The sequence below is a fragment of the Stegostoma tigrinum genome, chromosome 11 (genome assembly GCF_030684315.1).
Source record: "Stegostoma tigrinum isolate sSteTig4 chromosome 11, sSteTig4.hap1, whole genome shotgun sequence".
Lineage (NCBI taxonomy): Eukaryota > Metazoa > Chordata > Chondrichthyes > Orectolobiformes > Stegostomatidae > Stegostoma > Stegostoma tigrinum.
In genome coordinates, this window is record NC_081364.1 from 46,816,321 (window position 1) to 46,837,777 (window position 21,457).

Consider the following 21,457-nt stretch of genomic DNA (forward strand, 5'->3'; position numbering starts at 1 on the left):
CACATGTTATTGAAAAAGGGTTCCTGTTCTCAAACGGAACAGAAGATATAGTGTTATGGCATAGATTCCAGACCAGCCAGACCTTTGAAGAAAGTTACTTGACATATAAAGACTGATGTTCCATAATAAAGGTACCCACTTCATCTGTAGCCACTCTCTGTGCAACAGCCTCCATGTAGTGTCTTTAGTTAGTTATTTATGTTTGCAACACCCAGTAAATACAGAACTTAATCTCTCTGACTGTGATAGCTCTGTCTTATAGTCTTAAAAGATATTTGATCAGCTAGTACCCTTTTGTGATATATTTTACATTGGCTAACATAATAAGAAAAATACAAAGTTCATCAGTGTCTAGAACTGTCAACAACATAAGCACAAAATTGCAGACTTGTGATTTAGTGAAAAGTCCCTTTGTGGCCAGTTTGGATTAAATGGAGGCACATGTTAGTTTTGCTCCATTTTCTTTATAAAAATTGATTTGATATAGCAGAAAATACTGAAAACTGTAATTGCAGAAGGCACCTCAGGATATACAACAGTTGTTATATAGTCCATCTCTAAAAGCAAAATTAGATAGTTGATATCAGGTGGGTTTACCTTTCATTTGAAAGCCTTGCAATTCCAAAAGTATTAGAGGAAGAACTGACCACTAACATTAACATTGTGTGGATGCAGACAGGCTTGCTTCATTATGAATGCGGTTTCAGAAATGCCAGCAAGATTGATTGAAGTAGCTAAGAATCAGCTGAATTGGAGTGTGAAGTTGACAATTTCAGCTAAACTGCAAACTTAACTCCACCTTTCTTTAGAAGTCATGCTATCAGTGATTAGCCATGTCATAGACTGGCATGGCCTGACATACTTGCAGGGCATGCACTTTAGCAATGGCAGTCCTGCTTTCACAACAGCAAAGTAAATAAAATGACAGCACTGCCTTCTGTGAATCTGCCCAACACTCGAAGAGACAGTTTCTGTAGCTGTGCTGGCAATACAAACATTCAGAACCCGTGTTGACAGTGACTCAGTCTGTCTCAATGAGCAAAGTGATTTCGCACTCATAGGAATGGACCCACCCCCATTCATTAAGGTGCAACTTTAAAAGAAGTGCACACGCCGAATTGTGTTTCTGTGGTTCTGTTTGCTATTGACGAAACTGTTCAATATCAATCATGTCATTACAACAAATCAGGACTCCATTGTTGTGGGATTTTTTTTTGTAATCGTTCTGTGATATGATGCTCAAATAAATTTTTGACAACTGTGTTGTTAACCACAAGTTTGAACTTCGTAAGGGAAACTTTGAATTCCAGTTATGTTAGCCTTCTCTTTGAATAAATCTCTGAAAATTAACTAAAAGATTAGATAATCCAGCAGAGCTGACTTTTAATTACTACCACAACTTACTTACTTTCTATTTCTGCTTCTCCCCACAGAACCTTTTATTTGGTCTTTTAAACACCACTCTGATCTAATTATTTACTTCAAGCATTGATATTAGTTTACAGATATTTCTAGTGCGTTTTTTGGGGGACACAGGGAGGGAAGTTGTGTGCACAAGCTCTTCTAAACACTGACTTTTGGAAATAGTTATTTGGGTTTTTTGTACAGTTTTTCAATTTTTTAAAAAAATGTTTATCATATCAGAATATCAGATTTAATTTTATATTTTTGGTTCTTCTGTTTTATATTAACCTCATATCCTGTTATCAGCTAGGGCCCAAGCATTCTATAAATTGTAACAAGTCAATCTTAAACGGAAGACCAGAAATCCAGCTCAGCACCTGTCATGGTAGCTGCTTTCTATTGCAGATATTTTTATAACTGAACAGGTTTTCCATGGAAATAAACAACCTGATTCTCCTACCCTCATTGCAAAATCTCTCTTCTTTTTGTAGACACCGCTTAGAAATGTTTAGTGTGCCATTTCAGAATACTGTTGTTAACTGCTTTACTGTTTTAAGGTTAAAAGATTGGATGCCCCAGTGAGCCACTAAAAAAGCATGCATTGGTTTCATGTGAAAATATAATCTATTCCTGTAAAGTTAAGGATTAGAAATGGAAATAGTGTTAAGACTTATTCCTTCCTAGTTTGTGACCGTTATTGGTAAGATTGTTGCCCATCCCTACTTGCACTTGAAAAAGTGTCAGGGAGCTGCCTTCTTGAGGTGCTGCTACCCATGTTGTGTAGCTACACCTACAATCCTGTTAGGAAGGATGTTGCAGACATTTGACTCAGTGAACGTAAAGGAGTGGTGACACAGTTCCAAGTCAAGATAATGTGTTTTAGAGGAGCTTGCAAGGTGATGGAGTTTGTGGGATTGAAAAGAGCTGCTAAAGGACGCTTGGGAAATTACTGCAGTCTATTCTGCAGATGGTACACATGCCGATCACTGCATCTGTGGTAGAGTAAGTGAGGTGTTTTTGTTAATGGTATTGAATGGGAAGCCTTTCAAGCAGATAATAAAATGTGAGGCTGGATGAACACAGCAGGCCAAGCAGCATCTCAGGAGCACAAAAGCTGACGTTTCGGGCCTAGACCCTTCATCACAGTTCCCATTATCTCTAGCCTTTCAAGCAGCTTGTTTTGTCCCAGACAATGATGAACTTGGAGCACCAGTCATCCAGGCAAATGTACAGTATTACATCACACTCCTAACTATGCTTTTTGGGTCAGGAACTGATCACTTATAGGATTCACAGGATCTGATGTGCTTCAGTTTCTGGTCAATAATCACCCCCTGTAAGATTTAGCACTTAAAATGCCATTGACTGTCAAGAGACGATGGTTAGATTCTCTTTGAAACGATCATTACCTGATTCTTGTGTGGTGTGAATGTTACATGCCATTCATCAGCGCAAGCCTGGATGTTGTACAGGTTTCGCTGCATATGGGCACAGACTGTTTCAGTATTACAGGTGACTAAGCAATGGATTTAAGATTGACCTGCCGTACCGCATTCTGAGTAACAACTCAGATTGCCCAATTATTAACATGAGATGATTTTTAACAATCTCAAATGAATAGGGTTAAAAGTAAGTTTTGCAGTTAAAATGGATAATGTATATTTCACAACAAAGATTAAATCCTGGATCAGTGCATTTGTAGTTTATTCGGGGAGGAAGTATTGTTTCATTTAATTTCAGGGATTGAAGCATGACAGATGACATGAGACTGAGAGCAACAGGGAAATGACCAAGACATTAGGATTTTTAAAAACTGAACAAAACTAAAGATAAGGTTGCAGTACTGGTAAAATAGAGGGGTAAGATGTGAAGGACTGAGAAGGATCTTGCCCAATTTAATTGAGCAACACAATAGAAGATATAAGGAAGCATCAGGAATGGAAAATCTTTAGATAAGAGGTAGGTAGATTAGTTTCCCAGTTCACTTGAAATGTCACTTCCTCATATCAAGAAAATTGGCTATATGTTTCCCCTGCAATTCTACCATCAGGTGCTAGTTAAAGGAAAGGCATATCTAAGTCCAATAAATGTAAAAAAACAGCATGCCTGAAAAATCCCCTACTGGCAAGTATTAAAAATTCCTTTTTAAAAGTCAACATTTTGTATTTTTTCCCCATCAAGGTACAACTCGACCACCCCGAGAGGGAGAAGTTCCCGGTGTTGATTACAACTTTCTCACAGTGAAGGAGTTCTTTGACCTTGAGGAGAGCGGTACTCTTCTAGAAGTTGGAACATATGAAGGTAAATCTTTTAGACTGAAATAACTGTCTTCTATACATCAGGGTTAATTGTATCAAACTAAATGAGCTTTTACTCTCATGGAACTACTACTCATATTGCTTTTATCGATAACACTGGTGACTCCAATCTCTTGTCTTCAACTTCTCTTAAAACATGCGTTTACATTTGTTGCTGTTGTGATGTAATATGAGTATGTTTAGGGCCTGTGTCTTTCTAATATGGAGGTAAAACAACAGGAATCATGTTTGTTTTGGAGTCTGCTTAACAACAAACTTAAGTGACATTGGCCTTAAAGGGAGGTCCATGTTGATTTGTCAGTAAGTAGTTGTAAGGTGCTCACACTTGGAGAAAAAGGGAGCAGCGTTTTTGTTTACGGTGTTCTACCAAAGAAAGAGATGCTATCCAGGCCATGGTGACAGAGGAGGGAGCTCAGCCACTAAAAGAGTTCAGAATTGATCGGACAAAAGCGTTGGAAAATGTAAAGTGCTTAAAGCTAACAAGGCACAGTACTGGCTGAGATGCATCCAAAGGTAGTGAAGAAAGTACGGGAGCGCTAACCACAATCTTTGACCTCTTCACACTCCATAGAGGTGCCAGAATATTGGAAAGTTATAAACGTTGCATTTGCAGACCACTAACTTCAGAGATGGGGAATCTTCTGAAGGCAATTATTTGGAATTAATAGTAACGTGGAAAAAGGTGGGTTCATTGGGAAGAATGAATACGGATTTCTAAAGGGGAAATAGCGTTGAACTAACTTCCTGGTGTGTTTTTGAGATGGCAACAAGCTCAATGAGGGTAATGGTGTTGATGCGGCAAACATGGATTTCCAGAAGGTGTCTGATACAGTGCCACGTAACAGATTTGTGAAGAAAGTTGTGATATAAAGAATTTGGAAGCAAAGTGGATTCAAAATTGGCCGAGCGCATAGGAAACAGAGTAATGGCTGATGGATATCTTTCAGGTGGAGGGGGTGGTGTTGGGATCCTCCCTTAGACAAGTTGGTGGAATGGGCAGATAGATGGCAGATGAGTTTCAATACACAGTGTGCAAGAAATGCAACTTGGTAAGAATACATTGAAAGACAGTATAAAATAGAGGGTACAATTCTAAGCGGGGTGCTGGAGCAGAATGACCTGGATGTACATGTGAACAGGTCATTGAAAGTTGCAGCTCAGGTGGGGAGAACAGTATCCTTGACTTTATCAATAGGCGAACAGACTACAGAAACAAGGAGGGGGTGTTGAATTTGTCTAAGACACTTGTTAGACCTCAGTTGCAGTAATGTCCTCATGCTGTGTGCCACATTATAGGAAGTATGTGAGTACATTGGAGAAAGAAATTCCTCATCCCTGGAACCATTCTACACTCTTATAAGGATCGTTTGAAGAAGTTGGGGCTGCTCTCCTTGGAAAATAGAAAGCTAAGAGGAGATCTGATGGGTTTTCAAAATCATGAACCAGCTAGATGTTGTAGATAAGGCAAAACTACTTCCACTTGTAGAAAGAACAATGAGGAGACATAGATTCAAAGTGATCTGATAAAGAAGTAAAAGTGGCTTGTGGGTTTTGTTTTTCCCCTTCAGCATGTCGTGAGGGTATGGAATACACTGTTTCGAAGTGTGGTGGGGGCAGCTTCAATTGAGGCATTGAAGAGCATTTTGAATAATTATTTGAATGAAAATAGTATATAAAGATAAGCAGGAAGAAGCAAAAGTTTGTCAAGAGGTAATTTGCTTAAGTAGTGAGCCGTTGCAGGCATGATGGGCTGAATAGCTTCCTCCTGTGCTGTAAGAATTCAGTGTTTTTTTTTGTTAATGCGACTGTATTCAAAACAGGCATTTGCACTTTAAGAGACCAAATATAGGTGACAGGGCAGCTCTTTAGCAGAACACAGCTATATCAGATAGGGAACTACCTGGGCAAGAAGTTTCCAATAAAGTGCCTCAAAAAATTTTTTAAAAATTCATGTAAAAGTAAAGTGAAATCTTAATTTGAAAATCACATTGTACACTTACTGTGGAATGCACAGTGATTCTGATCCTGTGCCAGCACAGTAAATAATGCGCAGCAGCCCTTTGCTAATTAGATGTTTATTTCATGCTGGATATGTTCATGAGCTAGTCCATTCCACACTCCTGTACTGTACGTCACCAGGGATGCAATTAATGTTCTTCAGAGGTAGACATGAGCACCAAGTCACTAAATAAAGGATTACCTCCATGGTCGTCTTCCATCGATTTCCTGTTGTAACCAAATAATTGGGAAATGCAAGCACATATGTGCATTGGATCCTGAATTTGATTCAGGCGTTGCAGCTTCACACTGGGCTTATAACAAAATATAAACAACTAAATTTCTAATCAAGCTGGACTCCAAGCACCCCCCCCCCCCCCACCCCCACCGCCACCACCACCACCCACCAACTCTGCTTCAACAAGAGTTGTTAGTACAGAAGATGCGGCAAATTAATTGATGGTGGTAGCAATCTCGAAATAAATATTTTAATGAAATTTTGCAGTCTATTGTTCAAAAGTTTTTTTTTCTTAAATTACTAGAAAAACAACATTTCTGCTATTTTGACAGTGAAACCAGCTGAGAATCTGAGAGGAGGAGTAGACTACACAGTAGCTTGTGTTTGTTGCATCGTACAGTGCAATTGTGGTTGATGTCCCATTACCTGCCTGCTCCCCATATTCTTTGATTTCCTGAGAGACCAAGAATCCATCTGAGTTTATAACATTCTCATTAGAGCATCCATAGGACAGAGATTTACAAATATTTACAGCCCTCTGAACAAACAAATTATTCCTCACCTCAATCCTGCATAAGCACCTCTGTTTTCTGAGACCATGTCCCATGTTGTAAATTTCCCTGTTACCTGGGCGGCACAGTGGCTCAGTGGTTACCACTGCAGCTTCACAGCACCTCCGGGTTTGATTCCAGCCTCAGGCGACTGTCTGTGTGGAGTTTGCACATACACCCCGTGTCTGCATGGGTTTCTTCCGGGTTCTCAGGTTTCCTCCCATAGTCCAGAGATATGCAGGCTAGCTGGATTGGCTATGCTTAATTGCCTGTGATGTTCAGGGGTGTGTGGGTTATAGGGGGATGGGCCTAGATGGGACGTTCCAAGGATTGGTGTGGACTTGTTAGGCCGAAGGGCCTGTTTCCTCACTGTAGGGATTCTTCTGCAAAGAGGAAACAGCCTGTCAGTATCTATTTTTGCCAAGTCCCTTCAGAATCGTGGATGTTTCAAGAAAACACTCATTCTTTTGAGCTGTTAAATACCAGAAGGTTGGTTTAATGGAATCCAGGCAAATAGTTTGAGTCAGAATTTCATTTTCATTGAGATATTTGCTAATCAACATGTTCAGAGAAGACCCTCTGGATCTTCCCCTTCCCTCCCCTACCTTCTGACTTCATCCCTCCATCTAATCCCACTTCTTACCACACCCTATGATCTTTTCCCCTGTGCTGGACAATCTGTACTTGGCAAAGGGCTTTTGCGTTATACGTTTACAACCAGACTTATGTGACGTTGAACTATTTTTTCCTGTCATCTTCCCCCCCCCCATGTCTCCTTTGGATAGGATTCTTCTCCCCACTCTGCACTGACCTTTTCAACCATTTCCAATACTCATCTTCCATCTGGACCCCTCCCTCTGGCGTATTGCTGGCGCTTGATCTCTTCATTGCCAACTGTTGATATTACACTGGCCACCTGAATTTCTCTGCCCTTCTCACCCACTGTTAACTTGCTGTGCTCCATGCCATTAATACGAACACTGACCATTTGTTATCAAACCTGATGATAAGGGTGGTGCAGTTGTTGTCTGGTGTACTGACCTCAACCTGGCAGAGGCTGCGTACCAACTCTCAGACCACTTGTCCCCTGTCTGGATCGTGACCCGACTATTGAACATCATGGTATATTTTCACGTACTGTCATGTATCTCATCTCCAGGGATCTCTCCTGCACAGCTTCCCACCTCATAGTCCCCCAACACCACACAGTCTGCTTCTATCTCCTTCCCAAAATCCACAAACATGATAGCTATCGCAAACCCTTCATTTCAGCCTGTTTGTAACCTATTTCTTCCTATCTTAATTCTGTTCTCCCATCTTGTCCAGTCCCTCCTTGTTTACATTTGTGATTTTGCTGTACACTTTACATTATTTCCATACTTTACAGTTTTCTGGCCCTAGCTGCCTCAGCTGTCCCATTGATGTGCAATCTCTCTATATATCCATCCCCAAAAAGATGGTCTGAAGGCTCTTTACTTCTTCCTTGAAAGGAGGCCGTCACAGTCTCCCTGCACCATTACCCTACTTCACGTGGATGAACTCATTATCAGTTGAAGCAACTCCTTTAACTCCGCTAATTTCCTCTAAGTCAAAAGTGTGGCCGTAATTATCAGCATGGGCCCCAGATATGCCTGTCTCTTCATGGGCTGTGGAACGTTCCTTGTGCCAGTCCTACTCAGGCCTACGCCTATAAATCTTTTTCCAATACATCAATGATGCCTTTGAGGCTGCATCACGCTCTCTTGCTTCCATCTACTATCCTTCTTTCACTTTTTGACATGCTTTATCTCTGTTTCTTCCCTTGACTTCCCTTCCTTGACTTCATGGCTTCCATTTTTGAAGGTAGGCTGTCCGCCCATACCCATCACAAATCCAGAAATTCCCACAGTTACCTCAGTTTTGCCTCCTCATCCCCTGCTTCCTGCAAGGATCCCATTCCATTCTTCCAGTTTTTCTCTATCTCCGCTGCATCTGCTCTGTTAATGCCACCTTCCACCGGGGACCCTCAGCCGTATTCACCCTTTTTTTTACTCAATTGACTTTCTCCCATGCCCCTCCCCCCATTGTGATTGACATGGCCTTCAGCCGTGTCTACCCCATTGCCTATACTTCTGCCCACACACCTTCCCTTTCCAGAACATCAATAGGACTCCCCTTGTCTTCATTTCCCAACTTGCTAGACTGTGCATTCAAGGGATCATCCACTGTCATTCTGTTACCTCCCACCGATATCATTCAACAGCAGCTGCTCTCTCCGTGATACCCTGGTCAATTATTTCATCATTCTTAACACCTCCTCACCTTCCCATCTCAGTTCTGTCAATAGGAATGACCCTGACTTCACATTTGCTTGCCATATCAAGAAACCATTTATGGTCATGCTAATATCCCTGTCCTGGGCATGCTGAATGTTTCAATGAAGCCGAACACCCTATGTTCCACTTCGGCACTTTATAGTCTCACTCTCAATAATGAATGCAATAATTTAAGAACCCCTATTATATTAAGGACCATAATATGTCTGTTCTCCACTTTTCTTACATTCTCTCCATATTAACTCTGCCACAGCCCTGTTGTGTTTGTGTCTTGTTTACTTTGCTCTGAGTGGAAGGGACCAATTCACACCCTTTCAAAACTTTGCATCCATTTTTCATCTTTTTTTTCTCCACAGCCAATAACTGCTTTGTCTTTTGTACTGGGCCTCCATACCATCTGTATTTATCTATAAAAGAGAGCCTATTTTCTAACACCTTCCAGTTCTAAAGAAGAGTCATATCAGACTCTTTCTCTCACCGCAAATGCTGCCAGACCTGTTGAGTTTTTCCAGCATTCTCCATGTTTGTTTATTTTATTACACACCTCTGGAGCAGTTGAGACTTGAACCGTGACTTTTTGCTCTGGGATAGGGGACACGGCAGCCGAAGCCCGAGAACCCCTTTCCCATTGTTTTATATGGACATTTTATTATCTAATCAACCTGTTCAGTAATGTTATGACACACTTCTGGAGTAGTCAGGATCAAACCCTAGCCTCATAGCTCAGAGGTAGGAACACTACTACTGCACCACAAGATTCCCTTCCCCACCATTACATATGTATCCCCACTTCTCACCTAATTATACATTAATTATCGTATAAATATTGCTTGTGCCCTAGATTATAACTGGTCTTGAGCATCCCTGTCAGACCATTGTGGATGAAAACAGAACTTCTAGCAGGTTGGCCCAATTTACTCAACAACTCATTATTGACTAACCCTCACATCTCAGGAAGCAATCTAGTGAGCACTGCTGCTTGTCTCCTGGGAGATGAAAAGTGCCCACAGTACTTCACGTCTGGTCTCACCAAAGTCCTACTTAATTGCAGAAAGATTTTTTTTTCTTGAACATTAATCCCCTTATATTAGAGGCCCACATGCCATCTTCCTTCTGTCCTGCCTCCACCACTGAAGTAGTGTTTCCTCCCGCCCAATTTTGCTAGAATATTTGTAAATGATAAATCAAAGTCTAGACAAACTTTGCTGTAACTTCATCCACGGGTGAAGTAAGGCCCAGCATAGAACTGATTAGTTTTTGACGCAGATCCAGATCCAGGACTGTTTTATTAAAGGCTGTAATAATGTCGGAAAACAATTCCAATTTCTTTATTGTTTAGAATGCTTTGGATTGTTTAATTTCGAATATTATAGATTGCCTCAGCTGCTGAGGCAGAATTCATCATAGCTGTCAAAATGTGTTCCAAACAGACAGTTGGATGTGTATTGGTGCACAATCATAGATTTGTAGAAACTAGGAGGCAGAGTAGACCATTCAGCCCTTTGACCCTTCAAGCCTGCTTTGACATTCATTCTGGTCATGGCTGATCCTCATTCTCAATGTGATATTCCTGCTTTCTCCCCATACCACTTCATGCTTTAAAATCTAAAAATGTATCTGCTTTTTTCTTGAATATATTCAGTGACCTGTTCTCAGCAATCTTCGATTTTAAAGGATTTCTCAGGTTCATTACCCTTTGAGTGAAGAAACTTTTCTTGAATAGCCTGCTCCATATCCTGAGACTCTGTCTCCAGTTCTAAAATCCCTACTCACAAAAACATCCCCCCTCCATCTAATCTGTTCAAGCCTAATCGAATTTTGTATATTTGATTCTAGCCCCCTCCCATCTGCTTAAACTGGAATGAACATCGGTCCAGTTGAACTAATCTATCCTCATGGGACATTCCTGTGATCCCTAGTATCAGCCTATTGAACCTCCACTGCATTCCCTCTACGGAAGTATATCCTTTCTAAGGCACACAAAACTTGGAGTGTAGTCACACCAAAGCCCTGTATTACTGCAGTAAGACGTACCTACTGAACACAATCCTCTGGCAATCAACATATTGAATGGCGGAGCAGGCTTGGGAGACCATATGGCCCACTCCTGTTCCTATTTCCTCTGGCCTTATGAATGCCAAAATTTTGTTTGCCTTCCTAATTGATTTCTGCACTTGCCTGTCTACTTTCATCACCATTTAAGTCATACTCTTCTATTTCTCACACCTAAACGTATAGTTTCTCACTTAGCCACATTGTACTGCATCTGCCATGTGTTTGCTCATCCACTTAATATGCCAAAAATACCTTGAAGTCCCCACTCAAATGTCGGAATAACTGGGGCCCAAGCACTGATCCTTGCGGTATCCAGTAGTCACTGACTGCCACCTGGCAGAAGGTCCATTTGTTCCCAATCTGTGTTTCCTGTATGTCAACCAGTTCTTGCACAATGCCAATACATTATTCCCTAATCCCATGTGATATAATTTTTCCCACTAATGTTTTATGATGGGCTCTATCAAAAGCTTTCTTCAAATCCAAATGCGCCACATCCACGGATTTCCCTTATTTAACCTACTCAATACATCCTCAAAACTTCCAGTAGATATGTTAAGCATGACTTCTCAGTCATAACCCTATGCTTTCTTTGTCCAGCCCTTTTTGTTATATCTTTTATAATAGACTTGATTATTTTCCCCACGACAAATGTTTGGCTAGCTGGTCTGTAATTTTCTGTTTGTACTCCCCACCCCCCCCCAATCCCTCCTTAAATAGTGGGCTTACATTTGAGGCTAGAAGTCTTCTCAATTTGTTGGAAGCTGTTATTTGAAGGCTTTTTTTTTCAACTTTCCAACTGCAAGCATTAATCAGGCAGGGAAAATCCTCCAAGAGCTGTACGAGTATAATAATATTGAGTTTACACAATGGCTGAGGTGTGCACTCAGTAGATTACCCTCTTTTTGCTTGCTACGTCTGCACAGTGTCTTTCTCTGTTCCTTGTTTGAGTGCACCAAGGTGTTGCTGAAAATCAATGTTTCAAAGTTTCTTACTTCGTGGAGAAAAGATAATTTCTTTTTGCTGCCAAAGTGAGTATTTTTTCAAAATTCAAATGAACAGCATTACTGACTATTCTGTATCCAACTGGCTGTACCCATAAAAGATACTCTAATAAATTTGTCTAGAGCCATTTTCCATTTGTAAAAGCACATTGCCCATGCTGTGATCTTTTAAGTGCGATGCTAAGGCTTCTTTAAAAATATATTCCAGCATTCTCCTGACAATTCATGTCATGACAATTGGTCTTTAGTTTCCTGTTTTGCTCTCCTTCCTTTCTTGAATAATGGTATATTTGGTATCTTCCAAGCTTGGACCACTCTAAATTTAGGAAATTTTTGAAAATCAGTGCATCCACTATCTCCACAGCTCGGAAAACCTTAGTTTGTAGGCTGTTAGGCTCTAGCAATTGGTTGTGTTTTCTATGTTTTTCTATTACTTCAAAACTAATGTCACTGATACCAATTGGTTTTGGTACCTCACTGTTGTTAGCCTATAAGATAACAAAGTGTGGAGCTGGATGAACACAGCAGGCCAAGCAGCATCTCAGGAGCACAAAAGCTGACGTTTCGGGCCTAGACCCTTCATCAGAGAGGGGGATGGGGAGAGGGAACTGGAATAAATAGGGAGAGAGGGGGAGGCAGAACAAAGATGGAGAGAAAAGAAGATAGGTGGAGAGGAGAGTATAGGTGGGGAGGTAGGGAGGGGATAGGTCAGTCCAGGGAAGACGAACAGGTCAAGGAGGCGGGATGAGGTGGTAGGTAGGAAATGGAGGTGCGGCTTGAGGTGGGAGGAAGGGATGGGTGAGAGGAAGAACAGGTTAGGGAGGCGGGGACAAGCTGGGCTGGTTTTGTGATGCAGTGGGGGAGGGGGAGATTTTGAAGCTTGTGAAGTCCAATGATACCATTGGGCTGCAGGGTTCCCAAGCGGAATATGAGTTGCTGTTCCTGCAACCTTCGGGTGGCATCATTGTGGCTCTGCAGGAGGCCCATGATGGATATGTTGTCTGAGGAATGGGAGGGGGAGTTAAAATGGTTCACGACTGGGAGATGCAGTTGTTTGCTGCAAACTGAGGTGGAGGTGTTCTGCAAAGCGGCCCCAAGCCTCCGCTTGGTTTCCCCAATGTAGAGGAAGCCACACCTGGTACAATGGATATAATATACCACATTGGCAGATGTGCAGGTGAACATCTGCTTGATATGGAAGGTCATCTTGGGGCCTGGGATAGGGGTGAGGGAGGAGGTGTGGGGGCAAGTGTAGCATTTCCTGCGGTTGCAGGGGAAGGTGCCGGGTGTGGTGGGGTTGGAGGGGAGTGTGGAGCGGACAAGGGAGTCGCGGAGAGAGTGGTCTCTCCGGAAGGCAGACAAGGGTGGGGATGGAAAAATGGCTTCGGTGATGGGCTTGGATTGTAGATGGCGGAAGTGTCGGAGGATGATGCGTTGTATCCGGAGGTTGGTAGGGTGGCATGTAAGAACGAGGGGGATCCTCTGGGGGTGGTTGTGGCGGGGACAGGGTGTGAGGGATGTGTTGCGGGAGATGCGGTCAAGGGCGTTCTCGACTACTGCGGGGGGTGGGGGGGAAACGTTGCGGTCCTTGAAGAATGTGGACATCTGGGATGTGCGGGAGTGGAATGCCTCATCCTGGGAGCAGATGCGGCGGAGGCGGAGGAATTGGGAATAGGGGATGGAATTTTTGCAGGAGGGTGGGTGGGAGGGGGTGTATTCTAGGTAGCTGTGGGAGTTGGTGGGCTTGAAATGGACATCATTTAGCCTATAGTTATCTTACATTCTGGTCTGCAATTTGTATTTTGCAATATTGTGCTGTGAAGACAAAAGGACAAAATATGATTTAAATGGTCCTGCCATTTAGTTATTTCTGATGATGAATGCTCTGAGACCAATATTTACTTTAGTCAATGTCCTTTTTGATATTCTCGTAAAAGCTCTTGCCATCTGTCTTCATATTCCAGGCTAGTTTATACACCTTCTTTATTTTCTCTTTTTACTCTATCTTTTATTCGTTATTCTGTAAAATGTTCTTCATTCTTCAAGCTTGCTACTGTTGTTTATGACATTATAAGCCTCTTTGTTTAATCTAAGACTAAACTTGCTTAGTCAACAATGGATGGATTTTTACTGTTTTAAAAATGGAATTTTAAGTCCTTTCTTCTAAGATTTACCACCATTTCCTTTAATCGATTAAAACGTTCAGTCTTGACCAGCTCTCCCGTCATGTAATGATGTAATCAGTTTTATGTACGTTTGCGATTTTTATTTTGGACATGAAGATTGCACACTCTGACCTAACTGTATAATTCAGTTGTATATGATTACTTTTCCCCAGATGTCCTTTTCTTTTGTGATCGCTTATTAATCTTGTCTTATTACGCAACGCTAGAAACAAACCTTTGTGCTTTGTCTGTTCCATTAAATATTACTCTAAGAAGCTACGTTAAGTGTTCTGAGTTAATATTCCAGGCTGCCTTTGCCAATTTGGTGCAGTTTATATATAAATAAAAATTTCCCATGACCATTATTTTGTTGCTTTTACAAGTTAAATGTACTCATTGCATAATGTTCTGTCCAATGGTATAACTGCTGTAAATGGGTTTATAATTTACTTCCATTACCATTTTCAGACCTGCTATTCTTTAAACTCCATATTTATTCCCCCACTTGATCTTCTGAGCCAAGATACTTTCTTACTGCTGTCCTTGTCACTTTTTATAATCAATGTTACTCGTCCTTTTCCATTCCTGTCTTTTTGAAATGTTACATATGCTTGAATACTCATCTCCAGTTTGATCATCTGGCAGCCGTATCTCTGTAATGATAGAATCAAGCCCATTTATGTCTTTTTTTTGCTAATTTGTTTATCTTGTCACAAAGGCTTCATCCATTTCAATAAAAAGCCTTTGTTTTGAACTACTGTTCTTTATACAGACCTTGTTCACTGGCTCCTGTGTAATTTAAATTTCTTATCCCTTTCTGTTTCAGCATGCTTGTTTTATCTAAGCCAATGCATTGCCCCATTACCTTGACTTTCCTTTCTACATTTCTAAATTTCTCTTCACTTGCACCTTGTCACTTCTGCTTTTTGGTTTAAAATTCTGTCCACAACTGCAATTATATGATTGACCAGGACCCTGATCCCAGCCTGCTTTACATGGAGAGCATCCTTTTTTCTCCCCAGTGCTGTTATCTGTTTTCCAGGAATTGGAACCCCTTCTCCCACCTTTCTTTGCAAACATTTAATTCTACCATTAACTAGATTCTGTGCCAATTTGTTTGTCTCATAAATAGTTATCCAAAGATGATTCTGTTTTTTAATTTAAAATCCAAGTTTTCAAACTCTCTCTCCCCATTTTTTTCTTTCTATATTGTTGGTTCCTATATGGCGTATAACAGACTGACATATTCTGAAGATTCTGTAGGATAAATCTGTTTCAGCTGCAGAGAACAGAAGGTATTGCCCAGAATAATGCCACCCCCTATCGCTGTGTTAGTTTTTATTACCCAACACCCCAGTTGAATACCTTCTAGTACCATGTTACAGTGGCCAGTTTGCCCATCCTTCCTTCAGTCTTTGTTCTCATCCACGCAACCAACTGGACCCTTGTTTCAACTGGATAAAGACAGTAGCTGAGGTTTTCCTTCACTGTGCCCTATATTGGAATATCTGCCCGACTTGTAGCTGCACCATCCTGCCTCTGACCATTGGCCCCCTCTAAAGTACTCCTTAAACTAGGGGTGTTGCTGCCCCTCCGATTGAAGTGTCCAAATAACTCTTTTTTTCCCTTCACTATGCCTGTAGCACCAACTCCAGCCTGACAACTTCGATTCAAATGTCCTGGAGCTGCAGCCATGTATCACAGATACAGCTAACATATTTAATATATAATGTGTCTCAGGAGGGAAATTTGCCGACCATACTTAGTTTGGCTTACATGTGATTCAGACCTGTAGCAGTGTGTTTGACGTTCTTCTGAAATGGCTTAGCAAAACACTTGTTTCAAGGCAAACTTGGGATGGGTAATGTCCTAGCCTTGCTGATCATGCCTACATCCCAGGAAAAAAGAAGAATTCTATTGCAAGAACATGTTATTTTTTTAGATTAGATTAGATTCCCTACAGCGTGGGAACAGGCCCTTCGGCCCAACAAGTCCACACCGCCCCATGCAGCATCCCCCTGTGACCCACACACCCCGAACACTGCGGGCAATTTAGCATGGCCCATCCACCTACCCTGGGGAGACACGGGAGAATGTGCAAACTCCGCACAGTCACCCGAGGCTGGAATCGAACCCGGATCCCTGGCGCAGTGAGGCTACGGTGCTAACCACTGAGCTACCGTGCCACCCTGATTATATTCGTATTAAGAAGGATGTTCCAGGGTTTTGATCCAGTACCAGTGACCTAATAACAATAGAGTTACAAATCAAAATTATGTACAACATTAAAATGGACATTGTAGGTTATTGTCCAGAAACTCGCTTATGTACTACACCACCTACTCTTATGTATTTAAACTGTTTGTTTACTTAATTGCTAAAATCCTTCTCTTGTTGGATTAATTCATTTATCTAGTTTATTAACTAAAAGTAAGTGACAGATTCTTAACTCTGGCTTAATGAGCAGAAATGAACCTACAGTACTCACCACATAATCATGTACATGCTGCGAGGTGACTTTCATCCTTCATTTGTGTTGATCGATTGGAGTCTCCCTCCAGTGATGATCTGGGTTCTGCTGCTGACATTCTGTGCGTATATTTTTACTCTTCTCCTGTGATGTGGTGGACTTTGCTGTGCTGTGACTGGGTTGACCACAAATTCCATCCTACATTCCATCCTTCCATTCTGTCAGTGAGAAAGTAAAATTGCAACAAGCTCACTTGTGTGCAGATCTCCAGTTGATTTGGTGAGAGGCAAACTGGTCAATTGACAAACAAACCCCATTTTAATTGGGGAGATCATCCCCAATTTAAGTTACAAAGTTTATTCAATTCAAATATATCATGCTTTTTTTCTTTTCTGTAGGGGCACGTGTAAGAGAGTCTAATTTTCATGGGATTGGTTTGACAACCTAACATGTAGGTAGGAAAAAGCAAATATTCCATATCAGTAACTTCACAGCTCCTGTTCTCAGTGGATCTGTCTCCATTATTTTCTACACTCCTTATTTTAACTTTCATGAGCCCCTGGTTTTCATTAAATACCAAATGTGCATATTCTACAAATGGTTATTTAGTAAGAGGAAATTGCAGCCAACAGCAAAACAAAGTGGATGCCTGTTCTCAGGTCAGATCCCTTATGGCTGTGATCCTTGTGTCTCAGCCTCTTGCCAAATGACTCATTCCTGTACTTCCAAAAACAGCAATTTAGTCAAATTAGAGCACCTGTCAGGCATTGGGTCTCAAACATTTTTTTTAAAAAAGGTACCGACTCATGGCATACATAGTTGTAAAAAACTGTTTGCTTTAACTAAAGCTGGCCCATTTTGTAGTCCAGAATCTGCCCCAGACAAGGAACAGAATCACTGATCATCACTTTAAATCCTACCACAGTTGAAACACGGATAAGCTGTGTGGATTGCAACATGCAAAAGCAGTCCAATTTTCAGAATAATTCAACATGCCACCCTTCTGCACAAATTATAGCCTCTGTCTCCTTTGCCTCAGCAAATGACACGATGGTAACTGGCTTCACACGTTACAGAGGTTCAATGGGAAACACAAATGTATTTAATTTTTTTTGTATTTGTGAGATGGTGTCACTGGCTAGGCCATAATAATTTATTGCTCATCCCTAATTGCCGGAGGGCTGTTAAGGATCTCACACATTGCTGTGGGTCTGGAGTCACATGTAGACAAGACCAAGCAAGGACAATAGTTCCCTTATCTAAAGGATATCACTGAACCGGGTGGGGTTTTCCAACAATCAGCAACAGTTTAAAGGTCATTATTTGACTCTTAATTTTAGATTTATTTAAAATTTAATTTAAAAACCCGCGTTTGCCATGGTGGGATTTGAAGCTAGACCCCCAGAACGTTACGTGGGTCTCTGGATTAATAGACCAATGACAGTACCACTAGGCTCTTACCTCCCTTCTAGGAGTCCAAGCTCAATTGTCTGTTCAGTTTCACTTTGGATGCAAGCAGTCCTCATTTCTGAACAAATGCAAAGCTGATTATTCCGAGAAACTTCATCAATAGATCTAAACGTTATCTCGTGAAGCCTGCCAAGTAGTTGTTACACTCCTTTTGAGCAGATTTGGCCCTGCCACAACAGTGACCATAGTTATAATTGTGATCTTGTTGCGTTTCATTTTCCTGCAGAACACAAAAAAAGCACTGGCTTAGACCTGACAGCACAAACCTTGCCATGGTGGTTCAGTTTAAAATTAAGATTAACAGGTTCCATATTCACAGAATCATAGAGGCAGACTCCATTTCCAAACATTCCTTCAGGTGGGAGCACAATTGGGTTTCCCTGTCCCTCCCTGCTTTGCTGAGGATTGTCGCCCTCATTCCAAATTATTGGGCTTATTGAAGAGCCAACTTCCTTTTGTTCTTCCTCGGCATCTGATCAGCCACCGTTACTGTATTTGAGTTTGGTACAGGCAGCCCCTTCATTTGGTTAATGTGGATAGCGTTGTGTTTTATCTTCCAGAAAACAATTGAGGTGACTAAAAAAGAATAGTACGGATTTATAAACTAATTTGTGGGAATTGGCTAGAAAGAAGAAGTTTTGCCTGTTTATAATTTTCAATGTGGAAGGATATGTTACCTGGAAAAAAGACCCTTACAGACTCAATCCGGAGAGTTGAGCACAAGTGAGGGAAGAATTTAAGTTCATAATGGAATCATAGTGGCTCAAGCTCACCTATCATGATGTGCTGGAAGGAGTGGGTCGTAAAGATTTTATGTTGAGTATTTCACAATAAACACGTGAGCAAAAGTGGAATTGTATTGGATTCTGAGACTGGATTATCGTGTTGAACAAATTGGGCATGCACAGTTTGTCATTAAAATTGGCTTGCTAAAAGAATATTGGCAAGCTCTGTTAACAGGACAAAAGACATTGGCTTTTATGACACTGGGTGAACTTTATCAATGCACAGTTAAGCCGTTTGGAATGAAAAATACAGGTGGGATGTTTCGATGATGAACCAATAATGTCATTGAGGGATTGTGTAACTGCTCTTTTCATCAGTTTCGTTTTCATTTTTAACCAAAGCTGGGAAGAATATTTACACTACTCAACTGAAATCTGGCTATAGAAAGTCCATTTGTTGATAAATATGGCTAAAAATGAATTTCCTGAAGTAAAGTGACTGATTTAGGCCACAGTTTGGGACAAGGCCAAGTAGCACCTACAGAAGTGGCAGTGTTTTGGATATCCCCCTGCATAGGGCAAAATGTGAAATTTTGTTATAACGGCATGAGTGCATTTTATCACAGCTTCATTCTAAGCTTCACCATTGTTGTGGCTTCTTCTACAAACTTGTTGAAAAAGGCAGAACTTTGATTGCCGAAGATTGTCAGAGTGCACTAGAAAGCTAAAGCTGCACTGATTTTAGCCAGGGCAAATTATTTGAAACAATTCAAATGGCTGTTGAGGCTTCGTGGTCCATTTGACTGCAAGGTGATGAGATGGGCTTGAACAACCTGTCAGATACTTTTCAAAGGAACTGTCTACGTTGTCAGCAAAAATATTCCACAGTGGAGCAGATGACATTGAATCTTTTGCTGATTCTGCAACATTTTGAAATGTGGATCAGAAACAACGTTGGAGAAACTGGTATTTTATGGTACAAACCACAGTATTTGATTTAGTTGGAGAAAGAAAATGTGGGACAAGAACATTTGAATGTTTTGATGGAGTTTAATTCCCCAACTGTATAATATGAAAATTGTTCGTGCTCATTGGGGAGAAAACATATTCTAGCAGATGCTTTGTCAAGAATACATATGAAGGACTTTGAAATATGTAGTGCCCATGAGCAAATGTAAAATATGTATGCTACGTAGATCATTGTATGCTTAGTGTCAATATGTTCCTACTGTAACTAATGAGTAATGAACATTTTCATTTTTCATTGGGAGGAGTTGTGATGTAAGGTCTGTGATTTACTATTTGGATTTAAGCTGGTGGCATCTGGGTTTTCGTTTGTGCATTAGAAGTGATTTTAATGATTAACTCATAGCAATGGTGATTCCTTTTAAAACACTGTTTTAGCAAGAGACTTCAAAGAGAGATATAAACCTTTGCATATGTTGAAAAAGTTTGAGTGAACAAAGTAAACAGTGTAATGCATTGAGCTTTCACATGAGAGATTCTGAAGTTTGTCTTTGGATTAAAGAAGTATCCATAGCTTGGAAGAAAGCTTTTCAGTTTCAGTTTGGGCCATTTCATAGATGTCTTGGCTGAAGCTGGGTGTGCTCCTAACCGAGAGCTAACTTAGGTCTGTTAAGAAAGAGGATACCGTGGTGTTTAATGGTTCCTGACCAGAAATGTTTGTTGTTACTGATTTTTGCAAAGAGTTCCATCAACAAGTGTTAAGCTCCATAGAGGAAGCGCCCAGAAAGTCTCCTGTTAAACCATTTCAGAGTTTTCGAGAAATTAGTCACTTGTTGGCCATTTTAAGACAGTCTTCTTGCTCATTTGCAGTTTTCTTTTTAAAGATATCTGAAGATGGTCCATGTAAATCAACTTTGCGGCACACTCTAAAATGGCTGTTTGACTTGGCAGCAGATGTAAACTGCTGTCAGGAAAGAGGTTCATTTACACAGATCGCTAGGTCTTTGCAGGCATCTTACTTCAAAGTTAGCTGTGAGTACCACTGCGTTTTCACTAACTGCAAAGCCCAGTCAATAGTATTCTTGTGAATAAATGTAAGTTTTTTTTGGCAGAAACCAGAGAGAAAATCAGATGTTAAACAAGTGAGCAGCAAATGTTGTGAATTAAATGGATGTGCACCTCTATCAGTATCCATGTGGACAAAGCTGGTGTCCCTTTGATTAAAAGAAGGAAAGAATAACGATTTCAGAGCTATTCAGAGTGTTTCAAATGCAAGTTCAGCTCTTAACAAATGTTTTCTATTTTTGAATTTAGCATGTAAATTTGTTCTTGTTACCTAGGTAACTATTATGGAACACCCAAACCTCCAAGCCAGCCACTCAGTGGGGAAGTAATTACCAGTGATGCTTTGCGAAGTCCTCAGGCTGGCACAAAGCCGACTCCAAAACGAAGCAAATCCTACAATGATATGCAAAATGCTGGAATAGAGCAGCTGGAAAATGAAGATGATGAGGAAAACCCTGAAATGAATAGCAGTTTTACAGGTAAACTGTCAGCTGCCAGCTTATCTCAACACCAAGTCAGAAATAAAACACATCTCAATAATAGTTTAGTATGAAAAAGCTCACTTCTCATATTTAGAACAAGGTGGAATGAAGAAACAAATATATGATGTTGATTGATAAAGCATAAAATAAAGCTAACTTTGTGATACTTTTATAGAAAGGGAAAAATGTTGTACAAGTTATCAGATTGGTATTCTTACTTATTGCTCAAGT

The 21,457-nt window shown here is 40.8% G+C and overlaps 1 protein-coding gene across 8 annotated transcripts in view; it reads left to right on the top strand.

Annotated features, from left to right (window-relative positions):
• Positions 1 to 21,457, top strand: part of magi1b (membrane associated guanylate kinase, WW and PDZ domain containing 1b) — a 402,251-nt gene that overhangs the window by 292,694 nt on the left and 88,100 nt on the right. For all 8 annotated transcript variants that reach the window (XM_048547401.2, XM_048547402.2, XM_048547403.2 and 5 more), the window contains 2 exons: positions 3,586 to 3,705; positions 21,020 to 21,223. In XM_048547401.2, coding sequence (XP_048403358.1) covers positions 3,586 to 3,705; positions 21,020 to 21,223 — 324 coding nt within the window. The remainder of the gene's footprint in view (positions 1 to 3,585; positions 3,706 to 21,019; positions 21,224 to 21,457) is intronic.